This window comes from Rousettus aegyptiacus, unplaced genomic scaffold (genome assembly GCF_014176215.1).
Source record: "Rousettus aegyptiacus isolate mRouAeg1 unplaced genomic scaffold, mRouAeg1.p scaffold_m13_p_4, whole genome shotgun sequence".
Taxonomy (NCBI): Eukaryota; Metazoa; Chordata; class Mammalia; order Chiroptera; family Pteropodidae; genus Rousettus; species Rousettus aegyptiacus.
Window position 1 is genome coordinate 147694566 of NW_023416307.1, and position 26268 is coordinate 147720833.

General features: G+C 40.6%; 2 protein-coding genes across 4 annotated transcripts in view; one reads left to right on the forward strand and one right to left on the reverse strand.

Annotated features, from left to right (window-relative positions):
- Nucleotides 1-393: 393 nt before the first annotated feature.
- EPM2AIP1 (EPM2A interacting protein 1) lies at nt 394-8115 on the reverse strand. Its single transcript, XM_036219921.1, has one exon. It carries the CDS (start codon nt 7972-7974, stop codon nt 6148-6150), a length of 1827 nt encoding a protein of 608 aa, XP_036075814.1. The 5' UTR covers nt 7975-8115; the 3' UTR covers nt 394-6147.
- Nucleotides 8116-8289: 174 nt separating this feature from the next.
- Nucleotides 8290-26268, forward strand: part of MLH1 (mutL homolog 1) — a 36002-nt gene continuing 18023 nt past the window's right edge. Inside the window, exons 1-11 of one of the 3 annotated variants that reach the window (XM_016123940.2) lie at nt 8290-8541; nt 10338-10428; nt 12649-12747; nt 15575-15648; nt 17288-17360; nt 18443-18534; nt 19893-19935; nt 20070-20158; nt 22199-22311; nt 24680-24773; nt 25692-25845. In XM_016123940.2, coding sequence (XP_015979426.1) covers nt 8426-8541; nt 10338-10428; nt 12649-12747; nt 15575-15648; nt 17288-17360; nt 18443-18534; nt 19893-19935; nt 20070-20158; nt 22199-22311; nt 24680-24773; nt 25692-25845 — 1038 coding nt within the window. In that variant the 5' untranslated portion in view covers nt 8290-8425. Of the gene's footprint in view, nt 8542-10337; nt 10429-12648; nt 12748-15574; nt 15649-17287; nt 17361-18442; nt 18535-19892; nt 19936-20069; nt 20159-20383; nt 20420-22198; nt 22312-24679; nt 24774-25691; nt 25846-26268 lie in introns of those variants that run through there. The other 2 variants (XM_016123941.2, XM_036219909.1) reach the window with 2 other exon arrangements.

Below are 26268 nucleotides of genomic sequence, written 5' to 3' on the forward strand. Positions count from 1 at the left end.
AGCTGTGCAGACTATAACTGCTTTAAAGATAGTGCCAAATCATTTATCTTGATTTCCCAATATACAAGCAGTGCCTAGTAGAGCAGTAAGTGGAAAGAGGGAAAGGGGTAAAGGATACAATGTAAGACGGCATAGGAAGAAAAGGGTGTGTATAGGGTATGTGTGGGTACAGATCACTCAAGGCCTTAGAGACCATAATAGGCCTTGGATTTTATTCTGATTGGATGCTAAGCCATTGGAGGATTTTGAGCAGAGGAGTGGCATGGTCTGATTTATATTTTAATTTTTTTTTAAAAAAAGAACCACTATAGTTGCTGTGTGAATAAATTATTATGTGGGAAGGATGGAAGCAGGGTATATACCAGAGTATACCAAGAGAAACAGGTGCACATGTTTACTGAAAGGCAGATACAAAAATGTCCACAACAATTTTATTTATAATAACCACAAACTGGAAACAACCAAAATTTCCATCAATACTAGAATAAATTTATAAATTGTGGTAATGTCATACAAGAGAATACACAGAAGTAAAAAATGAACAGTTGTTACATGCAACAACATGGACAACTCACATACATAATGTTGAACTAAAGACACAAGAGTACATATAATCATTACATTTACATTGTTTAAAAATCGACAAAAGTAATCTATAGTGACAAAGGTCAGGATAGTGGTTATGCGTGTGGGAGGGATATACAGACACCTACAGGATGCTAGAAATGTTCACTATCTTGATCTGGGTGATGGGTTCAAGAGTGAAATATAAATCCACACTTAGTATTTGCACACTTTACTGAATATAAATTTTATCTCAAAAAAATATTTTGAAAGAAATTCTGTAAACGAAGAGCTACGAAGAGCTACAACCAGTGCTGTCTTCCAAATATTTCTGGGTTTCCTCCCATGCATGTGACTGAACTTTGGTGGCCATGATTTACTTTAGCCAAAAGTACTTCAAGGGTCTATGAGTGACTTGCCAGACTCTTCATTTCCCAAAACGAGCAGCCACACCCAACATGGCATCTGCTTGATCAGCCTGAGCTCCAGAATGAGGACAACTTAGAGCAGTGATCAGTTAATATTTTCTGTAAAGGGTCACACAGTAAATATTTTAGATTTTGTGGGCCATACATTCTGTCACAACTACTCTGCAACTGTAGAACACAAGCAGCCATAGACAATACACCAATGGGCTAGGCTGTCTTCTAATAAAACTTTACTTACAGAAACAAGCAGCAGAACAGATTTTGTCTGTAACTGACCCGATCTAGAGCAAAGTCCTTGCCCAAGTGAGAGAAAAACTGTGAGTCATTGAGATTTTGTGGTTGTTACTATATGGCAACCTAGCCCATCCCAATACAGAAATTGGTTCTTTTTACACAAAACCTCAACTACTGAACATTGGCCAGGTTATCATAGGCATTCAGGACACTGCTATTGGAGGATGGAAGAAATAACTTATGCAGGAACAACTCAAGTTATGGATGGGTGAAACTGTCCCTTGAGAGAAGCTGGAAGGCAGATAATGTATCCTTTACTAAAGAAAAAACAAATTTTATGGTTGCTGTGGGCTGCATTTGACAAGATACACAGGAAAAAAAGATAAATTCAGAATTCATTAGTTTGCAAGCAGAAATGCTAGGGAACAGAAAGAGTTCACAAATTCAATTACCTATTGAGTAGGATGAAGCCACTTCTCAACTACAAAAAAAGACAAATGAGAACTGTTTTAATCTAATGGTTGATTAAAACCCAATGAAATCACTGGATGACTATCACACCTATTGTTAAGATCTCTGAATAAGTTAATGTGTCCCAAACTAAAATCCACCTAAGAGTATAACATTGATTAATTCCTTAAATTGGACAAAATGGCTCAGGGAAAAAGAAAGTAAGGGTATGACTCTCCCATGAAGTCTGAAGGTTCCAGTTATTCAGGAATTAAGTTCGGAGAGGCTTACAAACAAGACACCAAAGAAATGTAGCAAATCTAGGAAGTAAGTGTTCATTAGATGTCTTTGGGGAGGTGATGAGAACAGTCTGCAGGTAGGAAAGCAAGGGAACTGAATATTTATTTAGTGATCAGAAGAGCTGAGTCATTCCTCTAACATTTTGCTAAATTTATTTACTTTTAAATCCCAGAAGTCAGAAACCATCTGTGAAAAAAAGCAGCAAGTGAACAGTATGCCATTTTCTCCTATGATTGATGCTGACAAAAGGAAAATGGATAACTCTTAAGTGGCACTACCTTTTTCTGATACTGAATTTAACTTATTAATTACTTAAGTATTATGTCAGTCCACTAAATAGTTGTCCAATCTTTTTCATCCAGGTTCCTTTGGAAGTCTGTCTTTAGAAATTAAAAAAAAAAGAAAAAATTAAGACTTCTATATGAAGGAGGTAAGGACTTAATCACATAGTGGATTTACGTGAGTATGCCTGGATTTGAATCCTGGCTTTACTACTTATGTTTGCTAGGGCAAATTACAATCTAAGTTTGTTTCCCCAACAACATACACATAACAAACATTTGAGCCACATGCCAAGCATTAAGCTAGATTCTGGGAATACAATGAGATCTCTAGTCACGAAATACTTGGAATCATTCCTTACTTTGTAATATGTGGATAATAATCACCCAGTGAGCAGACTAAGGCAAGACCACTGTGATGGTGAAATAAGACTGTGAAAGGGCTTCGAAGATTGTAAAACACTACACAAACATTTATGCATCCAAACATTTATTGAAATGCCAGGCATTATACTAAGCACTAGAGACACAAGAGTGAGCTAGGCATAAGGTTCCTGCCCTTATAAAGTTTACAATCTAGCCGTGATTAAAAAGTAACAATAAAGCGTGCTAAGTGTGTGGCTGGGAAAGAACGGCTATTAGGGAGTGCGTAGCAGGGGCGGCTAGTCTAGAGGGCGTCAATGAAAGTTTCCTAGAGGAAGTGTTCTATCAAGTGAAACCTGAAAGATAAATAGAAATTGTGCCTTATCTTAGGAAGAGTGGAGAAAGCAGTGGACTGATGTGACCAGAAATGTCTTTTGGAACAATCTGGCTGCAGTGTGAAAAGGGATCAAAATCAGAGAGAGGGAAGCTGATGAGGAGGCTGTTGTATTAATCTAGGTAGGCTAATGGCTGGAATTAGAATAGTAGCACTGGAGAATTGAGAAAAATTTAGACAGCAGACATAACAGAAAGGTTTTTGTGAGTAGATGTGATGAATGAAAAGTCATGGATAACTTAGTTTTTGGCTTGGCAAGTGCAACTGAATGGCTAGTAGGCGTAGTGCCATTTACTAAAAGAGGACACAGGAGAGAAGCAAGTTTGGGGATGAGACCAATGACAGGCCATGGTGCCTATAAGACAACAACATGGACTTGTTAGTGATCAGATATATGAATCAGGAAAGGTCTAGAAAGGAGATATGAATTTGGGAGTCATTTGCATACAAGTGGTAACTGAAGCCATAAAAGATGAGATAGCTAAGAGACGATGTGAATAAGATAGCCTAAAAATCCCAAGAACACAGATATTTAAGGGAAAGAGGTATCTGCAAAGAAGACTAAGCATACCTGGAGATGCTATCTCCCCAAAGCTAAAGTAAACAAGTATTTCAAGGAGCGTGGTCAGTAGTATCAGAGGGTAAGAATACTGACAAGGACTTTGTGTGCTAAGTAGAGCAGTTTGAGTGGAAATACGGGAGACCAGGAACACAGACAAATCTTTCAAGAAGAAACCAGTAGGAATGGGAGATACAAGGAAATAATAGCTTTTAAAAAATAGTACTTGTTTTAACTATATTCACCGATACAATGGGACCAATAACAACTATTTTATAAAAAAATATTTCAAACACAAAAGACTGCCATGCAGTTACAGAATTACTAAATACAGAAAACAGTAAAATACACACTTTTTTTTTCTGTTTTTACAAACAAGACTAGTTTATAGTAAACTCTCTATTATTTGGAATCCATTTAAAATCCTTGGCTTATATCTCCCCCGCCCCCCACTCAGTGACTATATGATGCAACTAATTTTATTATTACCTTAAGCAAAATATATACTAGAACTTCACGAAATGTACAAGACTTTAATATTTGAGGAACTGGGTTAGAAAGCAGAAAGAGCTTTCAGGTCTCCAATCACCCTTTCAATAAAGCACTTGTCATGACAGAGAATTCTCCAAGCTACTGGAAAATTACCGGTAGATTTTTGTTTGGTTGGTTTTTTATTATGTTGGTTTTCCAAATATTTAAGCCTACTTACTATTCTCTGTTAACCAAAATCTCAACTTGACCACTCTTGATAAATATCTTTATACCACTTGGTTGTCAACTAATTATCTATAACAGAATAGAGCCTTTAATCAATTACTGACATGCTATTGTGAGCAACCAGAACCTATCAAGGCCTTTATTGCACCTCATCAGCCAAACTTAGAATGTTGGAATTAGTTTCCCCTAGGTCGGTTTGCCCAAATTGACCTTCTAATTTTGCTTCTACCAGTAATTTTCCATCCCTCAAAATAAAATAATCTACACTGGGGATCTACTGGCACTTTCAGAGGGATAATTCTTCATTGTGCCAGGTTGTCCCATGCACTTAAATGCCAGCAGAACCACCCTCTGCCCCACCTGCCCCAAGTAAATGTAACCACCAAAAAAAGTCCCCCATATTTGCCAACATCCTTTGGAAAAAAGAGTTATTGTCTCTGGTTAAGAACCACTGACACAATTTTTGTCTTGGGCTCCTACTTTGTTATCTACTTTGATTGTTCAGGTACCAGTTCCTTTTAAATTCTTAGTTGCATCCTGGTTCCTTGAATTTGCTGGATTAGTGACCACAGAATATAATGTGTTACAATCGTTAAGACAGGACTTTAGCACGAGTTTTCACATTGTACTTGAGAGAATCTAGAAATTGGGTCCTGTTTTTAAATCATTTTGCTTTTTGGCTTTACTGTACAATCTCCTTTTCATGGTTAACTTAAGTTTGAGAATTACTGTTTTAGCACAAAGCAGATGGCTCACTAGAAATATGAAATTGCTACAATCTGTGAAAAAAGGTACTTCTTGAGAGTTAAATATTTTTACCTATGCACTGTCTTAAATACAGAATGTGGGGGGCAGTTTCAAATTCTATAATAAATCCATTTGCAACAGCTAACAGAATCTGATAATATATCACTATAAAATAAAGGGTTTCCTTTAAGCAGAATTTCTTCATAAAGGTAACACCCATGCAGACAGGACAAATAAGCTAAAATATCTCACACCTCCTGATTCTGGTGTGGAAAAATCTTTTTTTCCTTATTCTTATTAATAAGGCCAAACTTCTGCCTAAAATAGAAAAAAGAATTGCTAATGGGCAATCATTAAGATTCTATACTTACCATAGTCCTTTATTAGGCAAGCTGGCAAAACAGCACCCAATTGTGAAAAATTCAGGAGAAACCTCCAATAATTGGTTAGTCTGATCTCCAAATTGCAGGAAGCCTTCTAATCTGCAATTTAAAAATAATTCTTGCTCCTAAAATTTTATTCGATTACTTTCTCTATTAGTAATAATCATTATCACTGCGGTAGGTAGGGAGGAGGGGAGACGGAGGTAATCTGTCAATATTTACCTCGGATTCAGAAATGTTTAAAAAAAATAGTTTCAAACTTTCTGTTAGACAAAATACTTCCAATGAATGTACGTTCTTCCTTTACAGAAACTTCTGGACTTGCTGTTTCTGTAAATTTGCTCAAACGTACATTTAAAGAGTTGATAATTTCAGACTATATGCATGAGAATTTTAACATTTTGTTAAAAGCTAAAATTTCTTTTTAACATCTTAAAAACAGACTTCTAATTAAACTCACATTATCAGTACTAAACTTCTTTAAAAACAATTATGCCATAAAAGCAAAAGAAAATAATTTTATCATTAAGTTTTAAAAGAGGTGCATCTTTCAGTCCCATGCTGCCTCTTGAGATGAAAAAATAAAAACTCAGAATTTGAATCATAATCAATTTGGATGAGTAAACTTGGTGCTTTCCCATGATTCAAATTAGTAAACTTGAAAAATCAAATAAATTTTTGCCATTGGAAATGGATTCTTCTTGTTTCAACGTTGAACTACAAATCCTTATGGATTAGGTTCATTTCTTCCTCTCACAAGAGCATCCCAATGCGGCTCTATTTCAGTTGTGGCAATTCTAAACAGGGCGTGGAGATGCTCATCTGTCAATGGCTGGCTCAAAGTGTGTTGGTTTCGAGTCAAATATGAAAACGCCTTTTCACAGATTTGGCTACTATCAAACAAGGATGCCACCTTACAGGCAACCCCTTTGATAATCGGGTAAGATTCAGAGGGCAGCCCAGCGTAGAACTGCCCCAAGTTTTTGTTTCTGTATTCATTCCAAAGGTTAGTGTTTGCCTGAAGTTTTGTGAGCTCCACTCTTACTGAAATAGGGGCATATTCAGGTTTAAAGTTAAACGGATTTGCAAAAAGTTCTAAGTCCTTTTTAATGAACTTGAGGTCCTTAAAATGTCTCTCAAATTCTTTTTGTAAGCGACAGATCACACCTTGATACCGATCTACAGCAAGTACTTTATCATCTTCTTTAAGATGCTGTTTAAGCTCATCAGCAACTTCTCGGAGGGCAGCAAAGTGTGTTAGATTTTTTTCCTCAATATGTCTGTGAAGTAAATTCAGCTTAGCTTCAAAGGTACAAATATGGTCAAAGGCAGCAGCTGCAAAGACTTTATTGCCTCGCAATAGCTCACTGAGTTCTCGAAGATGGTCCATAACATCCACCAAGAAGCCAAAGTCACAAAGCCATTGTTTGTCGGTGAAATGGACTGTTGTTGCCCCTACTGAAACCAAGAAGGCTTCTATCTCCTTCCTTAGAGAAAATATTAGTTTTAAAGTTTTACCTTTTCTAAGCCAATTGTTCAGACACCGTCCATTAACCCTTTCGCCATGCTCTGATTCAGATTCCGTTAGTAAAGCCTGAAATTCCGGTCGTCTAACGCCTCTTGTCTTAATCAAAACTATCCATTCAGAAACGGTATTTATGACCTGATTAACATCAACATCATAGGAGCTCAACAGTTCCAAATGAAGGAATCCTGAATAATGGATGACATTCCAACAGTTGGGGCTTACAGCCTTTTCTCTCATGTATGACACCAGTCCTGAGTTCTCACCAATCATTCTCAAAGTGTGGGTTGTGGTTAGTCCAACCATTCGCTGCAAACTAAGCCCTGCTGTCTGCAAGGCCTCAAGGATTGCCGCCATGAGGGCCCCAACACTGAAATGATGAGTCAGGTTGACTATGGTCAGAAGCTCTTCTTGCACCTCCAAGTCCTGGTCTACGCCGCGGACAAAGACCAGGAGGTAGTTCTCATAGGCAACAAAAGCCTGGTCGTCCAAGGCAAGGGAATAGGCTCTAAAGTCCTTGGCTCGGTTAAAAAGCTGACTGCGTAGATTTTCGTTAATTTTAAGGACCCTTTGCTGGGTGATCTCTGGAGATAAATCAATGCCACCTATGACGCTTACGTGATCCGGCAGTACATCTTTAAGCATCACCTCCATGCACTGGTATACAAAGCCTCCCTCGGCCCAGCCGCGGCCCTTTAAGGCCACGAGGCGAGCGAGCCCTAGGCCTGCACGAGCAGCTCTCTCCTCGGGAGTGAGCGGGGGGATCTCCGGCAAGTCTCCCTGACGCAGACGCTCCACCAGGGCCGCGCGCTCGCCCTCCTCCACATACCGCTCGTAGTACTGATGCTCGGCCTCGTAGTGGCGCCTGACGTCGCGTTCGCAGATGGGTACGACGAGGTGGCCACACACCAGGCACAAGGCCCCTTCGCCCTCCGGAGGCTCCACCACCAAGAAACGCTGGGTCCACTCGGGCCGGAAACCCCGAGACTCCTCGATTTCCATCTTGCACCTCTTTGGTGTCATCCACATTCTACTGGAGGACACAAGAACAAGGCCAACCTCCGTGGCGCCGCAAGGATTGGGGCGGAGCAGGAGCAAGCGCGAAGCACCTCCTCCGCTCTGCGCCAGATCACCCCAGCGGGGGGACACCAACCTCCGCTATCGCACCTCCGTTCCTATTGGCCGCAATGGCGGACAGTGATTTCTAGCGCGCAGGCGCAAGTCCTTCTAGCTGGTGGTCTGAAACGGCTTCAGCGGGGCACGAAAAGACCCAGAGAGCCCCAGACCCAAGGAACTTGACTGGCATTCAAGCCGCCCAATCAATAGCTCCCTGGCCCGAAAGCAGCGCTGCCATTGGCAGAGGGGGCGGGACGGCGTAAACAGAGTCGAGGGAAGGGCGTGAAAACGAAGCACCGAGGTGATTGGCTGAAGGCACTTCCGGTGAGCATTTCGACGTGACCTGGGGTCCTCTGGCGCCAAAATGTCGTTCGTAGCGGGCGTTATTCGGCGGCTGGATGAGACCGTGGTGAACCGCATTGCGGCAGGGGAAGTTATTCAGCGGCCAGCTAACGCCATCAAGGAGATGATTGAGAACTGGTACGGAGGGAGTCGAGCCAGGGTGCCTTAGAAGCTGTGACTTAACGGGCTGCTGCTCCTCGCCATGGCGCAGACACGCCTCCCTGCTCTGGGCGGGGGCGTGTACGGCGCATGCCCGTAAAGCGGAGACCTCGGGGGCCCTGCCTTCTCCCGGGGTACCTTCATGAGTGCTGTCGCGAGACTTTTCTAGGGTTGAGGGTGCGAGTGGAGGATACACAGTATTTTAATATTGCCATTAACTAAGAAATACTCAGTATATATGGAGAAGGTGCATAATTTTTAATGTAACAAAATTTTCGGTGGGGAAACTCTCCATTCTTCAAAGAAAGAATGTTTCATGCTAATTTCAGAAATCATGCACATTCAAGAGTACAAGTTATTGTTTATTTTAAATGTCGAGATTTTAGGACAGGCCAGTGGACTTTCTCTAGGTTTAACTTGTGATTTCCCTATTGCTAAATTAGTGATGCCACTTAGTGTAGTTCCTGCCCTTTACTTTGGGGGGAGGTGGGTGACTTCAAAGGTACTTGATTTTATGGGGTATTCCGTTGATTCTGAAGTTTAGAGCTATCACCAAATGTGGAGGAAGGAGGTTAAAAATGTGGAAAAGTGGGCGTAAACTGTAAACCTCAAAAAAGACACATGCTCATAAAATATCTAAACATTATATAAGATCCTTTGTGTTAAAATCAGTCGCTAATAAAATCCGAACATTAAAAAAAAAAAAAAAAAAAGCCCCAGCAAAGAATGGTACGTTTGTAAAGAGATTTAGTGTGAAAATATAAACCATTCAGGGCGATGGGATTGAAAGAACAGTGGATCACTCAGGCAAAGGAAGAGAAAAAAGGTAGACAAAAGGAGGAGCATAGAACCTGAGAATGGTTTCTCCTTTTGATTTTACTTTCCATGGTTTGTAAAGACAGGCTTTTATTTCTTCAATATTAGAATTAACTGATAGAACAATGCTAGAATTAACTGCGCCTTTTATTGCACTGTGCCAGAATACTGTACAGTAAAACTAAACATATTAGCTCAGTGGCTTATAATTACTTCTGCAAGCAGAGACTTTGTAAGGAGTTCAGTTATGCTCTTTTTAATATGTAGTTTAAGATGGCTAATATAACTTCAATTCAGGGGCTCATGAGAAAAGTCTTTAAGTAATTTACTGTCTTATTTCTGAATAAAGAATTTTCTGTGTGAGGAGCCAATAACATCGTTTACTCCTGCAGCACCAAGCTGAAATTTTCTTCTCTGGTAGGTGCTGTATGCTTGTAGATTACTCTTTGAGGATAAGAACGAATTATTGGTTTCTTAAAAAGCTTTCTGCATTGCCATTTTTTCTGTTCCCCAACATAAATATATTTTCTTATAGAAAAGGGAATGGTAGAGAAAAAACATTTAGAATTTTCAAAATTTTTTAAATGACATTTTATTAGGGTCATTTCGAGGCCAAATATAGGTCAAGTAACAAATGTTAGAATTAGTAGAGAAGAGGGTAGTAAAAAGGCATGTGCTAAAAAGACCTACCTTCATTTCTTTCTTAGAGGAACAAAAATGGTGTTCAATGTCCTATTGGAAATGATGGTTTCCCCTTTGGCCCCTCCCTTTCCTCTCTCTCACACAACATGTGAACTGATAACAGTGTAGTCACAGAGCCTGTGAGACAAAGGAAAAACATATTAATTAGACAGTCTTATATTTATCTGGAATTTGTTCCTATCCCATGGCTCATATTAAACTACGTGTGTTAACATTGGTGCAAACTAATAAATTATTTTTTCTGTTTGACTCGTTAGTTTAGATGCAAAATCCACAAGTATTCAAGTGGTTGTTAAAGAAGGAGGCCTGAAATTGATTCAAATCCAAGACAATGGCACCGGAATCAGGGTAAGTATAATCTCAGAGAAGCAGGACATTTGTAACCTTCTTGTGATACATCTGCAGGAAGTGGCAGACCCTTTCCCAGTTCTGGAAACTCTGGGCTTTTGTAGGTACAATTGTTTGAAAAATTCAGCACCAACAATAAATATTTATTGAGTACCTATTCTGTGCTGGGCACTGTTCAGGGCAAGAAAAAGGTCAAGGAGTGAGTCATGAGGCCCTTTGAAGGATGAGTTTTCTGAGCAGAGAATAATACATGCAAAACCACGAAATGGAAGCATGCCTGACAGCAAGGAGGCTTGAACAGGGTTGGGGGTGGAAGAGGAACAGATGAGATCTGAAGGATAAGCAGACTGATCATGTGGGACACTGTGGGCTGTCAGAAAATCTTTGGCTTTTACTATGAATAAGGTGAGATACTATTAGAGGGTTTTGAGCAAAGAGGTGACATGGTTTGGCGAGTTTTGTAGGAACTCTTTTGTCTATAATGCGAAAAATAGACTGTAGCAGGACAGGACAGAAGCAGTGAGGAGGCTGTTGGAGCAAACCAGGAGAAGGATGATAGTGCCAGTGCCTTGGACCATTTTGATCACAGCAGAGATGTAAGAAGCAGTGAGATTCTGGGTTAATTATGAAGACAAATCTCAGGTTTGCTGATACAGGGTGTAAGAAAGATAGATCAAGAGTGATTTTAAGGTTTTGGCCTGTGCAAGCGGAAGAAGGAGTTACCATTCACTGACGGGAGAGACTGTAGAAGAAGTAGGTTCGGGGGAGGTTTGGAAATTATTTGTTTGAGGGCATGTTAAATTCAAGATATCTATTAGTTGGATAGGTGTGTAAGTCGAGTGCAGGGTAGAGGTTTGGGCTGGTATTAAAAGCAATGAGACTCACATGAAAAGATGCTCAGTGTCACTAATCATTAGGGAAAAACCAATCAAAACTACAGTGAGATACTACTTAATATTCAGTCGGATGGCTATTAATCAGAAATAAATAAGTATCGCCAAGAATATAGAGAAATTTAAATCCTTGTGCGCTGTTGATGAGAATCTAAAATAGTACAGCTACTATGGAAAACGATAGGGTGATTCCTCAAAAAATTCAGCAGTTACCATACAATCCAGCAGTTCCACTTCTGGTTATATAACCAAAAGAAGTGAAAGCAAAGTCTCACACAGATATGTACACCTATGTTCATAGCAGCATATAATAGCCAAAGGATGGGAGCAATCCACGTATCAACAGATGGATTAACAAAATGTAATATATACATAAAGTGGAATATTCAGCCCTAAAAAGGAATAAAATTTGACACATGCTATAACATAGATGAACCTTGAAGACATGTTAAGTAAAATAAGCCAGTCACAAAAGAACAGATATTGCATGGTTACTCTTATATAGGTTCCTAGAGTAGTAAAATTCATTGAGACAGAAAGTAGAAGGGTGATCACCAGGAGCTTCAGGAGGGGGATAATGGAGAGTTTTTGTTTAATGAGTACAGTTTCAATTGCTGAGGATGAAAGAGTTCTGGACACAGATTTGATGGTTGCAGAACAATGTGAATGTACTTCATGCCACAGAACTGTACACTTAAAAATGCCTAAAATAGAGGGTTTTCTAATGTATATTTTACTACAATTAAATGTATCTGTAAAACGTATCTATAAAGTGTATCTAGTTTTTTAATAAAGAAGTTTTCTAATTTTATAAAATCCATAAGACTGGATGAGATCATCAAGAGAGTGAGTGTGCTGGATGTGGTTCCAGCACAGTGTACGGTTAGCACGTCTGCTTTACATACAGAAGGTCCTGGTTTCGTGCCCCAGTGGAGCCACAGTCTGTGGTCTATGGCCATGCCACCCTGAACAAGCCTGATGTCTGATCTCGGCAGCTAAGCAGCGTCAGGCCTGGTTAGTACTTGGATGGCAGACCACCTAGGAAGACCAGTAAATAATTTTTAAAAAGAGAGAAAGTGTGCATAGAGAGGGATGACAACCTGGGTGGCTCCACTGTCAGGAGATGAGACAGAACCAGGAAATGACACTGAGGAATGAGACAAGTGAGAAGGAGGAGCAGGTCAATGTAGCATTCCAGATGCTGAGTAAGAAAGGTACTGCTAATTGAAAGACGCTTTTAAAGAGTTTTCTTCAATCAAAAAAAGGGAAATTCAAGATGATTTAGAAAAATTAGTATTATAATTATTTATCTTTTGGTATCTTCTAGAAAGAAGATCTGGATATTGTGTGTGAGAGGTTCACTACAAGTAAACTGCAGTCCTTTGAGGATTTATCTAGTATTTCTACTTATGGCTTTCGGGGTGAGGTAAGCTGCAGGTTAACTAAATGTGTAAAATATCCTATGATGACATTTCTGCCACTTGTCAGCATGTTTCTCAATGGGTAAGTAAGATGTTATACTTTTTACTTGTTAAATATATGCAGATTCAAACAAACTTAAATTCAATTTGCCAAAACAGAATTGTTCACTAATACACTATGAACTATTTCTATAGAGACCTCCAACATACTATGTGTCTCTTGACGGAAGAATGCAAAGTTTTCTTGTCCAAAACTCAAATGTAAATCTGATCAATACCTAGATCTAAATACCAATATACAGAAAATATAGAGGCCAAGGGAACATGATAAATGATACTGAGACTGGGAAAATACATGATAAAAGGCTTGTTTCCTTCAACAAATGAACTGCAAGGGGAAAAAGTAGAGAAGGGACATGAACCTGTAGATTAAGAGAGATTTAAGAGACACATGAAGCAGCTCCAATGTATAGATCTTACTTGGATTTGAGCGAACTGTAAAAATATTTTTGAGACAGCTATCTGAACACAGAGTAGTTATTTGATAGTATTAAGGAGAAATTATTGTTAAAAATAGTATCATGGATTTTTTTTTGAGTTTTTATCTTTTAAAATACATACTGAAATATTTGTGGATGAAATTATGCAATGTAGCATAGGAATATGTGATATAGAAAATAGATAAAAATGTTTTTCAGACTAAAAATAGGATCTTATATTTTTGTGATAATATTCTGTGGTTATCTTTTCATTCTCTGTATATATAGACCTGCCAAGGGCTATTTTCACTTTCTCCTGAGTTGCTGTTACATAGACCCCATCACAGTGCCTGGTTAATACATAAATTTTAATAGCTGCATACGCTGCTATTACATGTAACTGTAGTCTATTCACATAGTTTCTTTTTGAATGTTTATGCCCTTTGCCACTACTTCCTGTTTAATGCTCTGGTGAATATTCATGTGTTTTCACACAATATTTATACAATGTGTTTTCTTCAACTCTTAGGAGAAATTTATAGAAATAAATCTCACAGGTAAAAACATGTATACTTTTCAAACACTTTATATTAGATTCCTGTTGTTGCTGAAAGAAATGACCATAACCTTAGTGGCTGAAAACAACACAAACAAATTTGTTACCTTACAGTACTGGAGGTCAGAAGACATGGGTGTCACTCGGTCTCACTGTGCTAAAAAACAAATGTTGGCAGGGCTGTATTCCCCTTTGGAGGCTCTGGGGTGCCAGAGAAACTGTTTGGAGTAGCTATTTGGGCAGAATGAGAGTGAAAGTAGGGAGGGTTGTAGAGCCAATTACTTTTCATTTTAGGCCTTTCTGTAGTTTCTCAATTCTTTATCGTGTGCATGTATTACTTTTATTTTTTAAAAGTAAATGGCAGCCATAATTTAGATAAAGCCAGAGTGGTCTCAAGCATCCTCTGGCTCACAGTGAGCCCCAAATTGTTACAGGTAGGGGCTATACCAGACTGTCTGCCCTTAGGCTCCCCTAATTTTAAATATGCCTCAGATTAAGCCCTAGCAAAGCAGCCTTATTCTGGCTTTGTATTTTCCTGCATCAGTTCTAAGCCCGTGACCCCCTGGAGCCTTAGCCTAGCTGTAGAAATAACTTTGGGGTTATTTTTTTTTTTACTGTAATTAAAGGGGAAGATTTATTGAGGGATTTATTTCTCTGTGTCGTCATGGTTCTCAGCACTTTGTATGTATTAACTCTCTTACTCTTGACAGTTCTGCAGAGTAGGTTCTATTATTATCCTGTTTTACATATGAGGAAACTGGCACTGAGAGATTAAGAAGCATGGCCAGGGCACACAGCTAGAAAGTGGCAGAGTGGGCAATGGAACCTATGCGTTTGACTCCAGAGTCTCTGCTCCTCTCTGCTTCCTCTAGTGCCAGTACATGGCCTCCAAAAGAGCAGGACCATCTGCCAGTGGCATTCTCTCTTCCTGGTGTATTATAGTACTGTGTATATTTAATATCCTTCCTTACACAGGTCTCAAAACCATTTACATTTTGAATGATGAAAATTAACTCATTTAACATAAACCAGGGAAATCCAGCAGTGATCTCGTGATTCCTTGGCCTGAGCCATCTTCCTTGTTAATGAACTGAACCTGCCATGGGCTACATTCACTTTATCCTGTGATGCTGTCACTCAGACCTCATCCCAGTGCCTGGTTGCATTTCTGATGTCCTCATGAAAGGAGATGCAGATTCCAAAGGCCTCCGAAACCAATCTTGATTATAAAGGAAAAATTGGTCATGACTTTTTAAAAATTTGTTTTATGTCGATTGCATAATTTTAAATTTATATTTCTTAACATGTAATTGCTTACAGAAAAGTTTTGACTAAAAGTATACATTTTTGTCTATTTGAAGTGACTTACCCATTTCTGAAGGCAAGTTTTAAAACTGTTGAAAGACAAATCATTGAGAATATTAAACATGCCTATAACCCTATACCTGAACTTAATTGCTATTAAGACATTAATGCTGTAGTGTATTTCCTTTTGGAGATATATACATATATATTATATATATAATATATATATACACACATACACATACATACATACATATATACATATATGTATTTTTTTCTTTCCCTCTTGTTCTCATGATTATGTTACAGATTAAATTTGATATCCTTTTTTATTTTTTAACATGTCATCAGAGTAAGTAAGCAAAATGCTCATTGTTGCATCTCTTAACACAAAATGGAAGAGGCAGTTCAGATAAGCTTTCCTTTAATGACATAACACGGGCTGACCCAGCAGTGAGTTTCTCTTTCATTCCATTTTCTTTTCTTCTTTAGGCTTTGGCCAGCATAAGCCATGTGGCTCATGTCACTATTACAACCAAAACAGCCGATGGAAAGTGTGCATACAGGTAAAGTGCTGTCTTCTTTTATTCATGTATTTTCATCCAGAGATGTGCTTTTTGCCAGCATCTCAAAGTAATTCTATCTAAACATCAGTGTTAATCTTTTTTGGCCAAGATCTTGGGTAAGTTTTTTTTTTTTTTTCCTCCCTTTGGATTAGCTGGTAATCCACAGGGATGATTATTATTGGGTAATTCTCTTACTTCATGGATTCTTAAAAGATAAGACGTGACATATTACAGGTGCATAGCAAGGTGTCTGCTACCCAGAGGTACTCTAAGTGGTAGCTGCAGATGTTATTCTGCCCTCTGGCTCTTCAGTGGGGTATCACTTTGGGCTGATTACAGGCCTGTGGCTGGGATACTGGAGCCTCACAGTTCCTTAGCTGGCTCATGAGCCACCAGTTCCCCGCCACATGTGCATGCCTGTGCCGGATTGCCTTCCCATGGATAGCTGCTGACTGTTATGCTGGCGCAGTTTTCAAAGGCTGATGAATGGCCTTGGAGCAGAGCAAAAGCAGATTCAAGAAATCAAAATTAAAAAACAAAAATCAAAATCACGTCTTTGTTTTAATAAGCACTGGCCATTCACTAGTGGAAGACAAGCAGGAGTACCTAATTCATGCCCTCAAAAGAGAATTTTTTTATCATATAGATTGTAAGTTAAAATAGCCTCAATAAGGGCAGTTCTGCATGTTTTCAGTCTTCAGACAAATGTGTAGTGGAAGATGGAGCATTTCAGAGTATACAGCACTGATGCTAGAGGAGTTTGACTCTGTGTGAATTATAATTGCCCTGAGATCTGGGCAGCTGATATGATTAGAAGCCCTTCTCACAAAATGGGGAGACATTTATGAGTTAATGTCTTCCTATATAACCTAGGACACAATTTCCATTTCTTCACTTTTGGGATCATGTTATGTTCCTGCTTGAGACCTCTAGTGGCATCTTTCCATGGTCAAATGAAATCCAGAGTCATCACCATAGCAACCAGCATCCTCCCAACATGCTCTCAGTCCACCTTTCAACCTCTTCTCTCCACACATCCCCAGCTGCCACGTATGCTAAAGCTTTTATGTTTTTCTTTTCCTGGATGGTCTTCCCTGGTCTCTCTACCGGAAACAATTCCTCCCTCAAGCCCCAATGAATTGTTACCTCTTCAGTGAGACTTTTACCCACTCCCACTCTCACCCCAGGCCAAATGTTTCCTTCTCGATACCACTCAGCCCATTGTTCTCCATTTTCAGCAAAAGTCCATCCCTTTGCTGGATCAAGAGCTTTCCAAGGCCTTTCTTTATTACCAGGCCTCCGCAGGCCTGAAGTGTGGTAGCCCCTCAATAGATGATTGCAGAATTCCTGAAAAAAATCTTACTGCCATCTTAGGCACTGGTAAAACTGTTATTTATAGTTCAGAATTCAGGAGCTTAAAAGCAACATTTACTAGAAAAATAGGGATTTTTTTTTAATCCAATTAGAATGATTATGGAATTAGTGGAAAACTAAAGAGGAAAGTGGTAATTATGACAGTTTATCACATGCATGTATTTTAATCTATCATTGATATCATTTTTATTTAATTTTTTTTTACTCTTTGGATAAGTATATTGTTTCTTTTAGATATTAATAATTTCTTATATTTCCTGATTAGAGCAAATTACTCAGATGGAAAGCTGAAAGCTCCTCCAAAACCATGTGCAGGCAATCAGGGGACCCAGATCACGGTAAGAGGGGCACGTGGCAGGGTAAATTGTTGAAAAAGAGCTTTGTATAAATATTGAAATAAAAAAATAAAATTATCTCCAAACTTTCAAAGTAATAATAAAATGAATCTCTACTAGTTAATAGAAGCCCCGAGGTATGACTCCCTAAGCAAGAGAAATGACTATTGGCTTCGGTAGCATGGCAGCTGTCCACCCAGTCATCTTTTTTAAGAGGCTGGGAGATCCTTTTCCCTGGATGGCAGAAATCAGTGGTAGGGTTGTTGGCTTGGCTCCAGAAGATGTCACTTAGAATCCCCCAGCCTTGCCACACAATGGTTGTGTGTCCAGAGGCAAGTTGTTTAATGTCCCTTAACCTCACTTTTCTTGTCTCTCAATTGGAATAATGAATACCTTCCCACTCAGGGCATTTGAGTAATATGATTGCATCTTATTCAGGAGAAAGTCCATTACGCTGTCTTATTTCTATGGTGCTGCATTTGGTCTCTTCCATGGTCCTGTAAAGCACCCCACTGTCCTGTTACACATCCTGTCTCCACCTCCAGCCCCAGCTAGAGCACATCTCCCTGAAACTCCAAGCCCTGGGCTTCCTGAGGCAGGGAGGAGGCAGAAATGAACATGTGCTTCGAAGTGCATGTTAACAGGGATCCTGTACCAGGTGACCGCAGCGTGATTTCCAAGAAGCCCAGATCATCTCAGAAATTTTATAATTATTCTTAGTTTGAAAAATAGGTTGGAATGCCATGTGATGTTATAATTGTTTGTAAATTTATGTTTGTCCCAGTAACTCCTGTGCTATCCTGGGCAAGACCGTGCTTTACTTGTCTTTTTATTCCCAGTACAAAGGAAAGAGCCCGACATAGAGATGGCCTCTAGCACCTATTTGAGAAGTCAGTGAATGAATGTGGGAGGCTGGAAAAATACCCTTTCTTTCCTTTGTTAAGTCTGCCCTATCTCTCCCCCACCTCCAAGTCAGTGCTTAGAACCACGTTGTTCATAAATATAGCTAGATTCTCTGCCTTAAGACCCAGCTCTACTTCCATATACTTATATGAATTTACAAGAAAAATCAATCTTCTATTCAGGTGGAGGACCTTTTTTATAACATATCCACGAGGAGGAAAGCTTTAAAAAATCCAAGTGAAGAGTATGGGAAAATTTTGGAAGTCGTTGGCAGGTACAGTCCAAACTCTGGGCGTGGGTGTCTGAGCTCTCTCACCAAAGGAATGTGTCCCAGAGCTTGTGAACGGACAGTGGTTGCTGAGCTGCGTTCACGGAGTACAGCAGTACTAGCCTGCGAACGCTATCTGGTCAGTGTTTAACCACTAATTCTGGGTTTTCTCCCATGTCCCCAGGAGATAGTAGTTGGTCTCCGAATCAGTGAGGGTTCTTTGGTGACAAGCAAAACAAACTGACTCAAGCTATCTCAAGCCCAAAATAAATTTATTGGAAGGCTAGGAGTGACTCACCAAGTGGAAAGGAGCGTGGACAGCTGCTCCTTGGGAAGGACAAGAACCAGGGATTTAGTGACGTGACCCTGCGCCAATTGTTTTCATCCTTTTCCTGATTTTGCTCAAGAGTCTGTTTCCTGGGAGAGCGTGTCTGGTTGGCGCAGTTTACCCACATCTGTGGAGAGAAGGATTCTTGATTGACAGTCTAACTAAAGATACATCAGACAGAATGGCCAGGGGCACTTTTGAGGCCATTAACAGAAGAGGAAGGGGATCAGGGCAACGGAAAGCAACACTGTGCCGGTGATAGGGACTTAATCTGCTGGGACAGTGGCTCCAGCATGGGCTCTCTAAGCCCGAGTGTCCTCGAATTGTAACAACACAGATGTGTTAACTATTTTTCAGTATTTCTGAAAAATCGAAAATGAATAAAACATTTGCTACTAATGAAGTGGAACGGACTTATACATCGTTACTTCACTTTTCCCTAGAATTGTATAAATCAGTATCATAATATTACTTCCCAGAAATAAAGGAGCTCTGGAGGGCTATTTTGGTTTTAGATGTTGTAAAGTAAATTACTGTTACTGGCACAACCCTTCAGTTCATGGGGCCCATGGAGGGAGGAGTAATACTGTTCAACTGAGGAGAGGCTGAGGAATAGGACCTCGGGTCAAAGAAGAAGTCAGTGAGGAGAGGCTGTTTTGAGGGGCCCAGGGAGAGAACAAAAGAGTACAGGGGTTGTTAAAGCTAGGGTCTAGGTTCTCAAGATGTCCTTGAGGCAACCCAGACCTTTTGAAAATAAAACTGTAGGCAAGGAGGAAATTGTGTTGGGATGTTCTTAAGTCTAGTCAGCAACCTATAAATGCAAAATGGAACCCTGTTTTTAGTTTGATTCAGCCACATTTAGCATTAATATCTCTATGAAGTCTCTGCCAGCTGATTTTACTATGGGTAAAATATGATATATGAAGATATTTTGGTTTGCGTATATCTTTGTATCACTTAACTCTACCAGTTTAACTAAAATTGTGCATGTGGCCACTCTTTGCTTACTGTTTCATTTTTTTTTTTTCTTTGCCAGATATTCAATACATAATTCAGGCATTAGTTTCTCTGTTAAAAAGGTAAGCTATTGATGCATAGGGGATGGTTATGTATTATTAAAGAAAAAGGATTTTTATATCCCGTGAAGATAAGGCTATGATGTTTCAGTCGCAACTGTGAGACAGCAAGTCGTATCTTCCGTTCTGTTTATCAGCAAGGTGAGACAGTAGCCGATGTTAGAACACTGCCCGGTGCCACAACCGTGGACAATATTCGCTCCATCTTTGGAAATGCTGTTAGCCGGTATGTTGATAATTTATATTTAAAAACATCTGCGCTCCCTCATGTTATTTTAGATTAAATAGTGTCTGCTTTAAGTATTTGTTTGCTTTAATCAAATATGCAGGCTTGTTTTCATGCTTCAGATTTGTTAATAGAATTATTATGTCATTTTTCCCTAGAATTGTATAAATCAGTATCATAATATTACTTCCCAGAAATAAAGGAGCTCTGGAGGGCTATTTTGGTTTAGATGTTGTAAAGGTAACCAACATCTTGTATCAGGTAACCAACACTTCTTGGGTGCATGTTATCTCTTAGATGGTCCAGCTCTAAATCAGTGTGCCTTCATTGGTCTTTGTCTTTAAAGTATTTTTAGCATATAGAATTCTTTTATTCTCACAGTGCTCCCTCTTCTCCTTTATTTCTTTTATCATCACTTTAGGATTTCTTTTATTATCATCCAACATTTATTACTTACCTCTCATGTTCTACGCTTTGTGCCAGAAGTTAAGGAAGTAAAGACGAATGTAATATTTCCTGCCTTTAAAGACTTCTCTGTCTGGTGGCAGGCAGATTTGTGAGTGTCACCAAATCTTCGTAGTCAAGGAAAGCCTAGGAGGGGACATTGCTTATTTTAGAGATTTTTCATGGTACTCCTCTCTGCCATCATTTCCACTACTACCAGAATCACCGTGTCTGTCACAGATTCCTAGCTAAATCTCAGGAGTTTACAAAGCCCAAAGTGCCTATGTCATAGTTTGAGGGTGAAACTACTAAGACTCACCTATATGCCAGGCATGCACCAGGAGCTGTGGATACACAGATAGATGTGACAGCCCCTCACTTCTGTTTTTCTCGTAATCTTACCAGAACCCAGTTTTCTACTTTGAAGGACAGATTGTTCATTCTTTGAGCAAAAGCAAGGTTTTAAGTAGGGAATAGCCAGCTTGCTTTTTATTACCCTTTTCTTTCCAATCGTTACTAAATTGTTTTAAATTGTGCTCCAAGAGCAAAGAACTCTTTGTACAGTGAAACTTTTAAGAGCTTCTTAGCTAAATTTTAGAACTCAGAATTAGTTGTTATGAAATTCCTAGGGACTGTAAGAGATTAGAAATCCCACAGGGCAGCAGTTCCCAAAGTGTGTTTTCAGAACACCAGCTTCTTGAGACATTTTGGGAAAGAAAGGGTTTGCTGGTTCACTGCGTGTGGGAAACACTACAAGCTCTGACCTCTGCTCAGATACTCAAAAGAGTACTGCGTGAAAAGCTTCCACCATACATTCAGCAAAAACTTTTTGAGTGCCTGTTATTCGCTGGGTGCTGTGCTGTAAGGTAGAGATATATAGTAGGTAATAAAGCAGAAACGATTCTTGTCCACAGAGGACTTATATTCTAGTTGGAAAGGCACGACAGGAGAATCTCTTCAGGTCAGGGAGGGGGATAGTCATAAAAGGCTCTTTGCAAAAGTAATTCCTGAGATATGAGGGTTAAGGAGGAATAACTGAGGGGTAACTAACTGACAATAGGAGCTTTCCGGGCAGAAGGACCAGTGCTCGGGAAGGGCCTCAGGCAGAAATGAGTTTGGCCTGTGCGAGGACCTCCTTTCCCCTGTTAACCTGCTCTCCCCTTAAACGCACTCCAGGCAGCACCACACTGGAGCCCCACCATGGTATGATTCATTATAGTCAGGGATTCAGCAGAGAAGAGTTTGTTGGGACTCCGATCTCTGCTATGTTGTTACTAAGATACATAAATTTTTAGCAAAATAAGATTTCGGAGCTTGGAGTTATCGTTATGTCCTAGCAATTCGAGTGCTGCTTGACCATTAGCCCAGGTGCTAGAAAACACTGTCTGGGTGGGTGAGTGGATAAGTGGGTGGACGGACGGGTGGATGGGTGATAGGACAGACAGATGAACTGACGGGTGGGCCAGACCTCAACAAACCACCTCTGGGGTCCTCATATGACAGTTTATGGGAAGGAGCTCTGATTTTCCAACTCTGATTATAACATTTGAATTTTCCAGTATTTTCAAAAGCCTCAACATTTCTTTTTCCAACCAGAGAACTGATAGAAGTCGGGTGTGAGGATAAAACACTAGCCTTCAAAATGAAGGGCTACATATCCAATGCGAACTACTCGGTGAAGAAGTGCATCTTCTTACTCTTCATCAACCGTAAGTGAAAAAGAGCCAAGTGGGGAAATCTGTCCACAGGGAATTTTATGGGACCATGGAAAACTCCTGATCCCCAGATTTGATTACACATGCTGAAATGTGGTTTGATTAGGAAGCATTTATAATTTCTGGCCTACGTCCGCCCAGCCCTCTGAGACGTGCTCATTACTGGTTGGCTGTTGCCTGTGTGGCGGAGCTCGGGAGAGGGGAAGACAGGCCGCCGCGAGCCGGCACCTCTTCATTGCCTGCTGGCATCAGAGCCTTTCCAGGCAGGCCCTGGGCAGATCTGAGGTCCGCTTTTTGAAATTGCACAGCGGGACACAGGGAGCGGGGTATTTGGGTGTAGGCAATGTTATTAAAATAATCGAATGCTTAGCCCTTTGCGATTTGGATTTCTCTCAGATTCCTTTCCAGTCTTTATCTCTCCGCTGACATAGTTTGTTGACATGATTGCTGCCTATTAAGCAAATACGACTGTGTATTCTAGTTCTTTTTACTTAATTTCATATTACAAGGTTTTGAGACAGTGACAGGGCAAAAGCAAATAGTCCCAAACACGGTCTGACCCCGGTTTTCATTTTCCATCCAGAAACAAGATGCATCTCTCCTGTTGTTCGCTTATCATTTTTATGATATAGGTCCTTATTTGTGTAAAGAAATTCATATATTTTATATTTTTTTATTTTGTTTTGCTATTGGAAATGGTATAATCCCCCTGACATTTATAATGATAATCAGCTATAAATGTCCCAAATTATACATATTTTATAGCAATATAGAAACAGTGAGGAGAGAGCCAGTATTTTACAGAGACATTCTGTTAAACTGGTTTATATTAGCAGGGTCTTCTCACACTTTGTTAGGAAGGACTTTAGCCTGATATAGAACAAAGCTTACTTTAATCAAGGCTCAGAAAATGTTTTTCATTTGTTTTTTCCTAACCATGAGGAAAAACAGCTTTATAACACATGTGTTGGCTACAGAACAGACAAGTAGAGATTGGTGTTAAGTGCCATCTGAGTAGCTCATGTTCATGCTTCTGGAGGGACGGGTTACCCCACGGGCTCTGTGTTAACGTCAGCTAATCTGGTCCTGATGCCAGGTTCCCAAGAGCAAAGAGAGGTCAGACTTAACGCGTGCTATTCAGTTATCTACACACTCTGCAGGCTCACTCGGGTGGCAGGGACAAAGAACACTCCTTTGGCATGTCTCAGATTCAGAAATCTCAGCAGAGGAACTCCAGCTTTCCTTTTGTCAGGTGCCCACACTTGCTCTAGGCCTGTGTGATCAGGACACTTTAGAGAGCAGAATACGGTGACATTATTGAGGAAGCTGCAGATTTAATGAGCACTCAGAGAATAGTTTCCTCACTGATAAAATCACAGCTGCTCCTCTCATTGGAAATAAAAAGATGTGACATATTCTTGGCCTACACCAACATAGGATAACAGATGATCAGTAGGTCATCTGTCTGGGGGTTAGGAGAGCTGTGTTTTCCGAAGATAGATCTTCCCCTGATTTTAGTCTTCTCTCTCCCAGCTTTTATTTGCCACACCCTCAAACCTGCCTCATTTCCTAAACTTCCTCCCACATACATTCAGATATTTGTACTTCCTGAAATGCCCAGAAAATTCATCCTTACTCTTCATTACTCAGTGTGGGTTCCCCATGGTTAGAAGTCCCTGAGCAGCGTTAGTTGCTCCCTTGTCTCACCATTTAGCACAGGGGTCCCCAACTTGGGCTTTTAGCTGGTACCAGTCTGTGGCCTATTAGGAACCAGGCCACACAGCAGGAGGTGAGTGGCAGCTGAGTGAGTGAAGCTTCATCTATATTTGCGGCTGCTCCCCAGCACTAGCATCACCGCCTCAGCTCCGCCTCAGATCATCAGGCATTAGATTCTCATAGGAGCACCTGTCCCTGGTGCCAAAAAGGTTGGGGACCGCTGCTTTACCACACATGTCTCTCTAGCAGTGCTTACCACTTGGAGTTGGAATTCATTTATTCACCAGTATGTTGTCTCTTAGCATGTGACACACGTATGTATTTGCAGAACGAAGTCTGAGAGCTGGTGTCATACTGCCCACTGTGCCCAGCAAGGACAGAGGGAGTTTACCTGGGCTGATTGAGGGAAGGGAAGTAGGGAGGCAGAGTTTATTGCCCTGTCTTGTTTCTGCTACTTGGGCGAGGGGAGAGAGCCCCAAGCCCATAGAAAGATACTGGGAAGCTGCGGCGCTTTCTGGGGGTCTGACATGGATGTCACCCCAGAGGTGTTTTTCCTGAGGTGATTTCATGGTGTGGTATGAATGTTCACTTGTCACCTCACCCTCAGGACAGTCTTGAAACTGATTACTTTCTTTTCATTTTTTAGATCGTCTGGTAGAGTCAGCCTCCTTAAGAAAAGCCATTGAAACGGTGTATGCAGCTTATTTACCCAAAAACACACACCCGTTCCTGTACCTCAGGTAATGCAGCACCGAACTCCTTACCCAGGGCTCACAACGAACAGAAATTCTGTCCAGCTGTCCTCTTTGAAAGAGTCGGACTTGCTAATGGCCTGAGCTAAGCGAATCCCGTACTCCACCAGCACAAGGATGTCCTGTCCCTTGCTCACAGGTGCAGGGCACAGTGTTCCTCCATTCGCTTACTCAGGTAGCAGAATCTCGGTGAGAGCCTCCCGTGTGCCAGGCACTGTGCCGGAGGAACCAAGGCGAATAACATATCTTACCCTTGAACCAGGCAGAAACGACCCCACACCTTGCAGAGAAACCCCTTCCTCCTCCAGGGCCACTCAGTAGAGAGCACAACTGCTGGTGAAGCGTCACATTGCAGAGCTCCGTTGTCACACAGCAAACACTGAAAGATGGATCTGGAGCTGCAGCCGAAAGTCGGTAGCTGGCGCAGCATTTAATCCAACTTTTGTTTTACGTTTTAACGGTAGAAAGTTTTCTCATTCTTGTTTTGATCCTTACATAATACTAAAAAAATAAATAAGGGATAGGTTCAGGATAACAGATGAGAAAATCGGTGCAGAAAAGTTAAGTCACTTAACTCAGGTGGCATAATAAGGAACGCCCCCAGTCCTAGAATGATAATAACAGCTGACGTAGAAAACTTTGCCAGTTACATGCAACGTGCTTTACGTGAATTCAGTTCCCACTTTACAAATGAGGAAATTGAGGCAAGGAAAAATGATGTCACTTACCCAAAGCTACACAGCTTTTCAGTAGCAGAGTCAGCTTTTGAACCCAGGTCACTCAGACTTGACCTTGAAGTTTTGACCACTGTGTCATTTTGGGCCTTCCCCAAGTCCTTTGGCCACCACATTTCCCCACCCCCCCATCCCCTCCCACCTCAGGTAATTGTTCTCTTTTTCCTACCAGTTTAGAAATCAGCCCCCAGAATGTGGATGTCAATGTGCACCCCACGAAGCACGAAGTTCACTTCCTGCACGAGGACAGCATCCTGGAGCGGGTGCAGCAGCACGTCGAGAGCAAGCTCCTGGGCTCCAACTCCTCCAGGATGTACTTCACCCAGGTGACGGAGCTTTCGCCCCGCCGCTTCTCCGGCGCCTTCACCACCTTCAAATATGTCCTGTTGGACATGAGAGCCCAGAGTTTTGCCTGCTTCTTTAGGACTTTCCTTCTAAGTATTATTTTGATAGCTTTAGCAACATTTCCATCTTTGAACCTAACCGTGAGGTGTTGTCATTGTTATCCCTGGGTCTGGAGTCACAAGGCCTGGCCTCTTACTCTACTTCTGCCTGGGACCTTAGACTGACTTCCTCGGAAAACGAGCTATGGCATATGGCGTGTTTTAAAGTGCTTTCCAGGCATTTCGTTTTTACTTAGTACTTTATTATACATCTGAAAATATATTTCCTTGTATAATCTATTGAAAATATTTTTTTTCTTGTGTAATCTAATGTTCTCTTAAACCTAATAAAATTAATAGAAATAA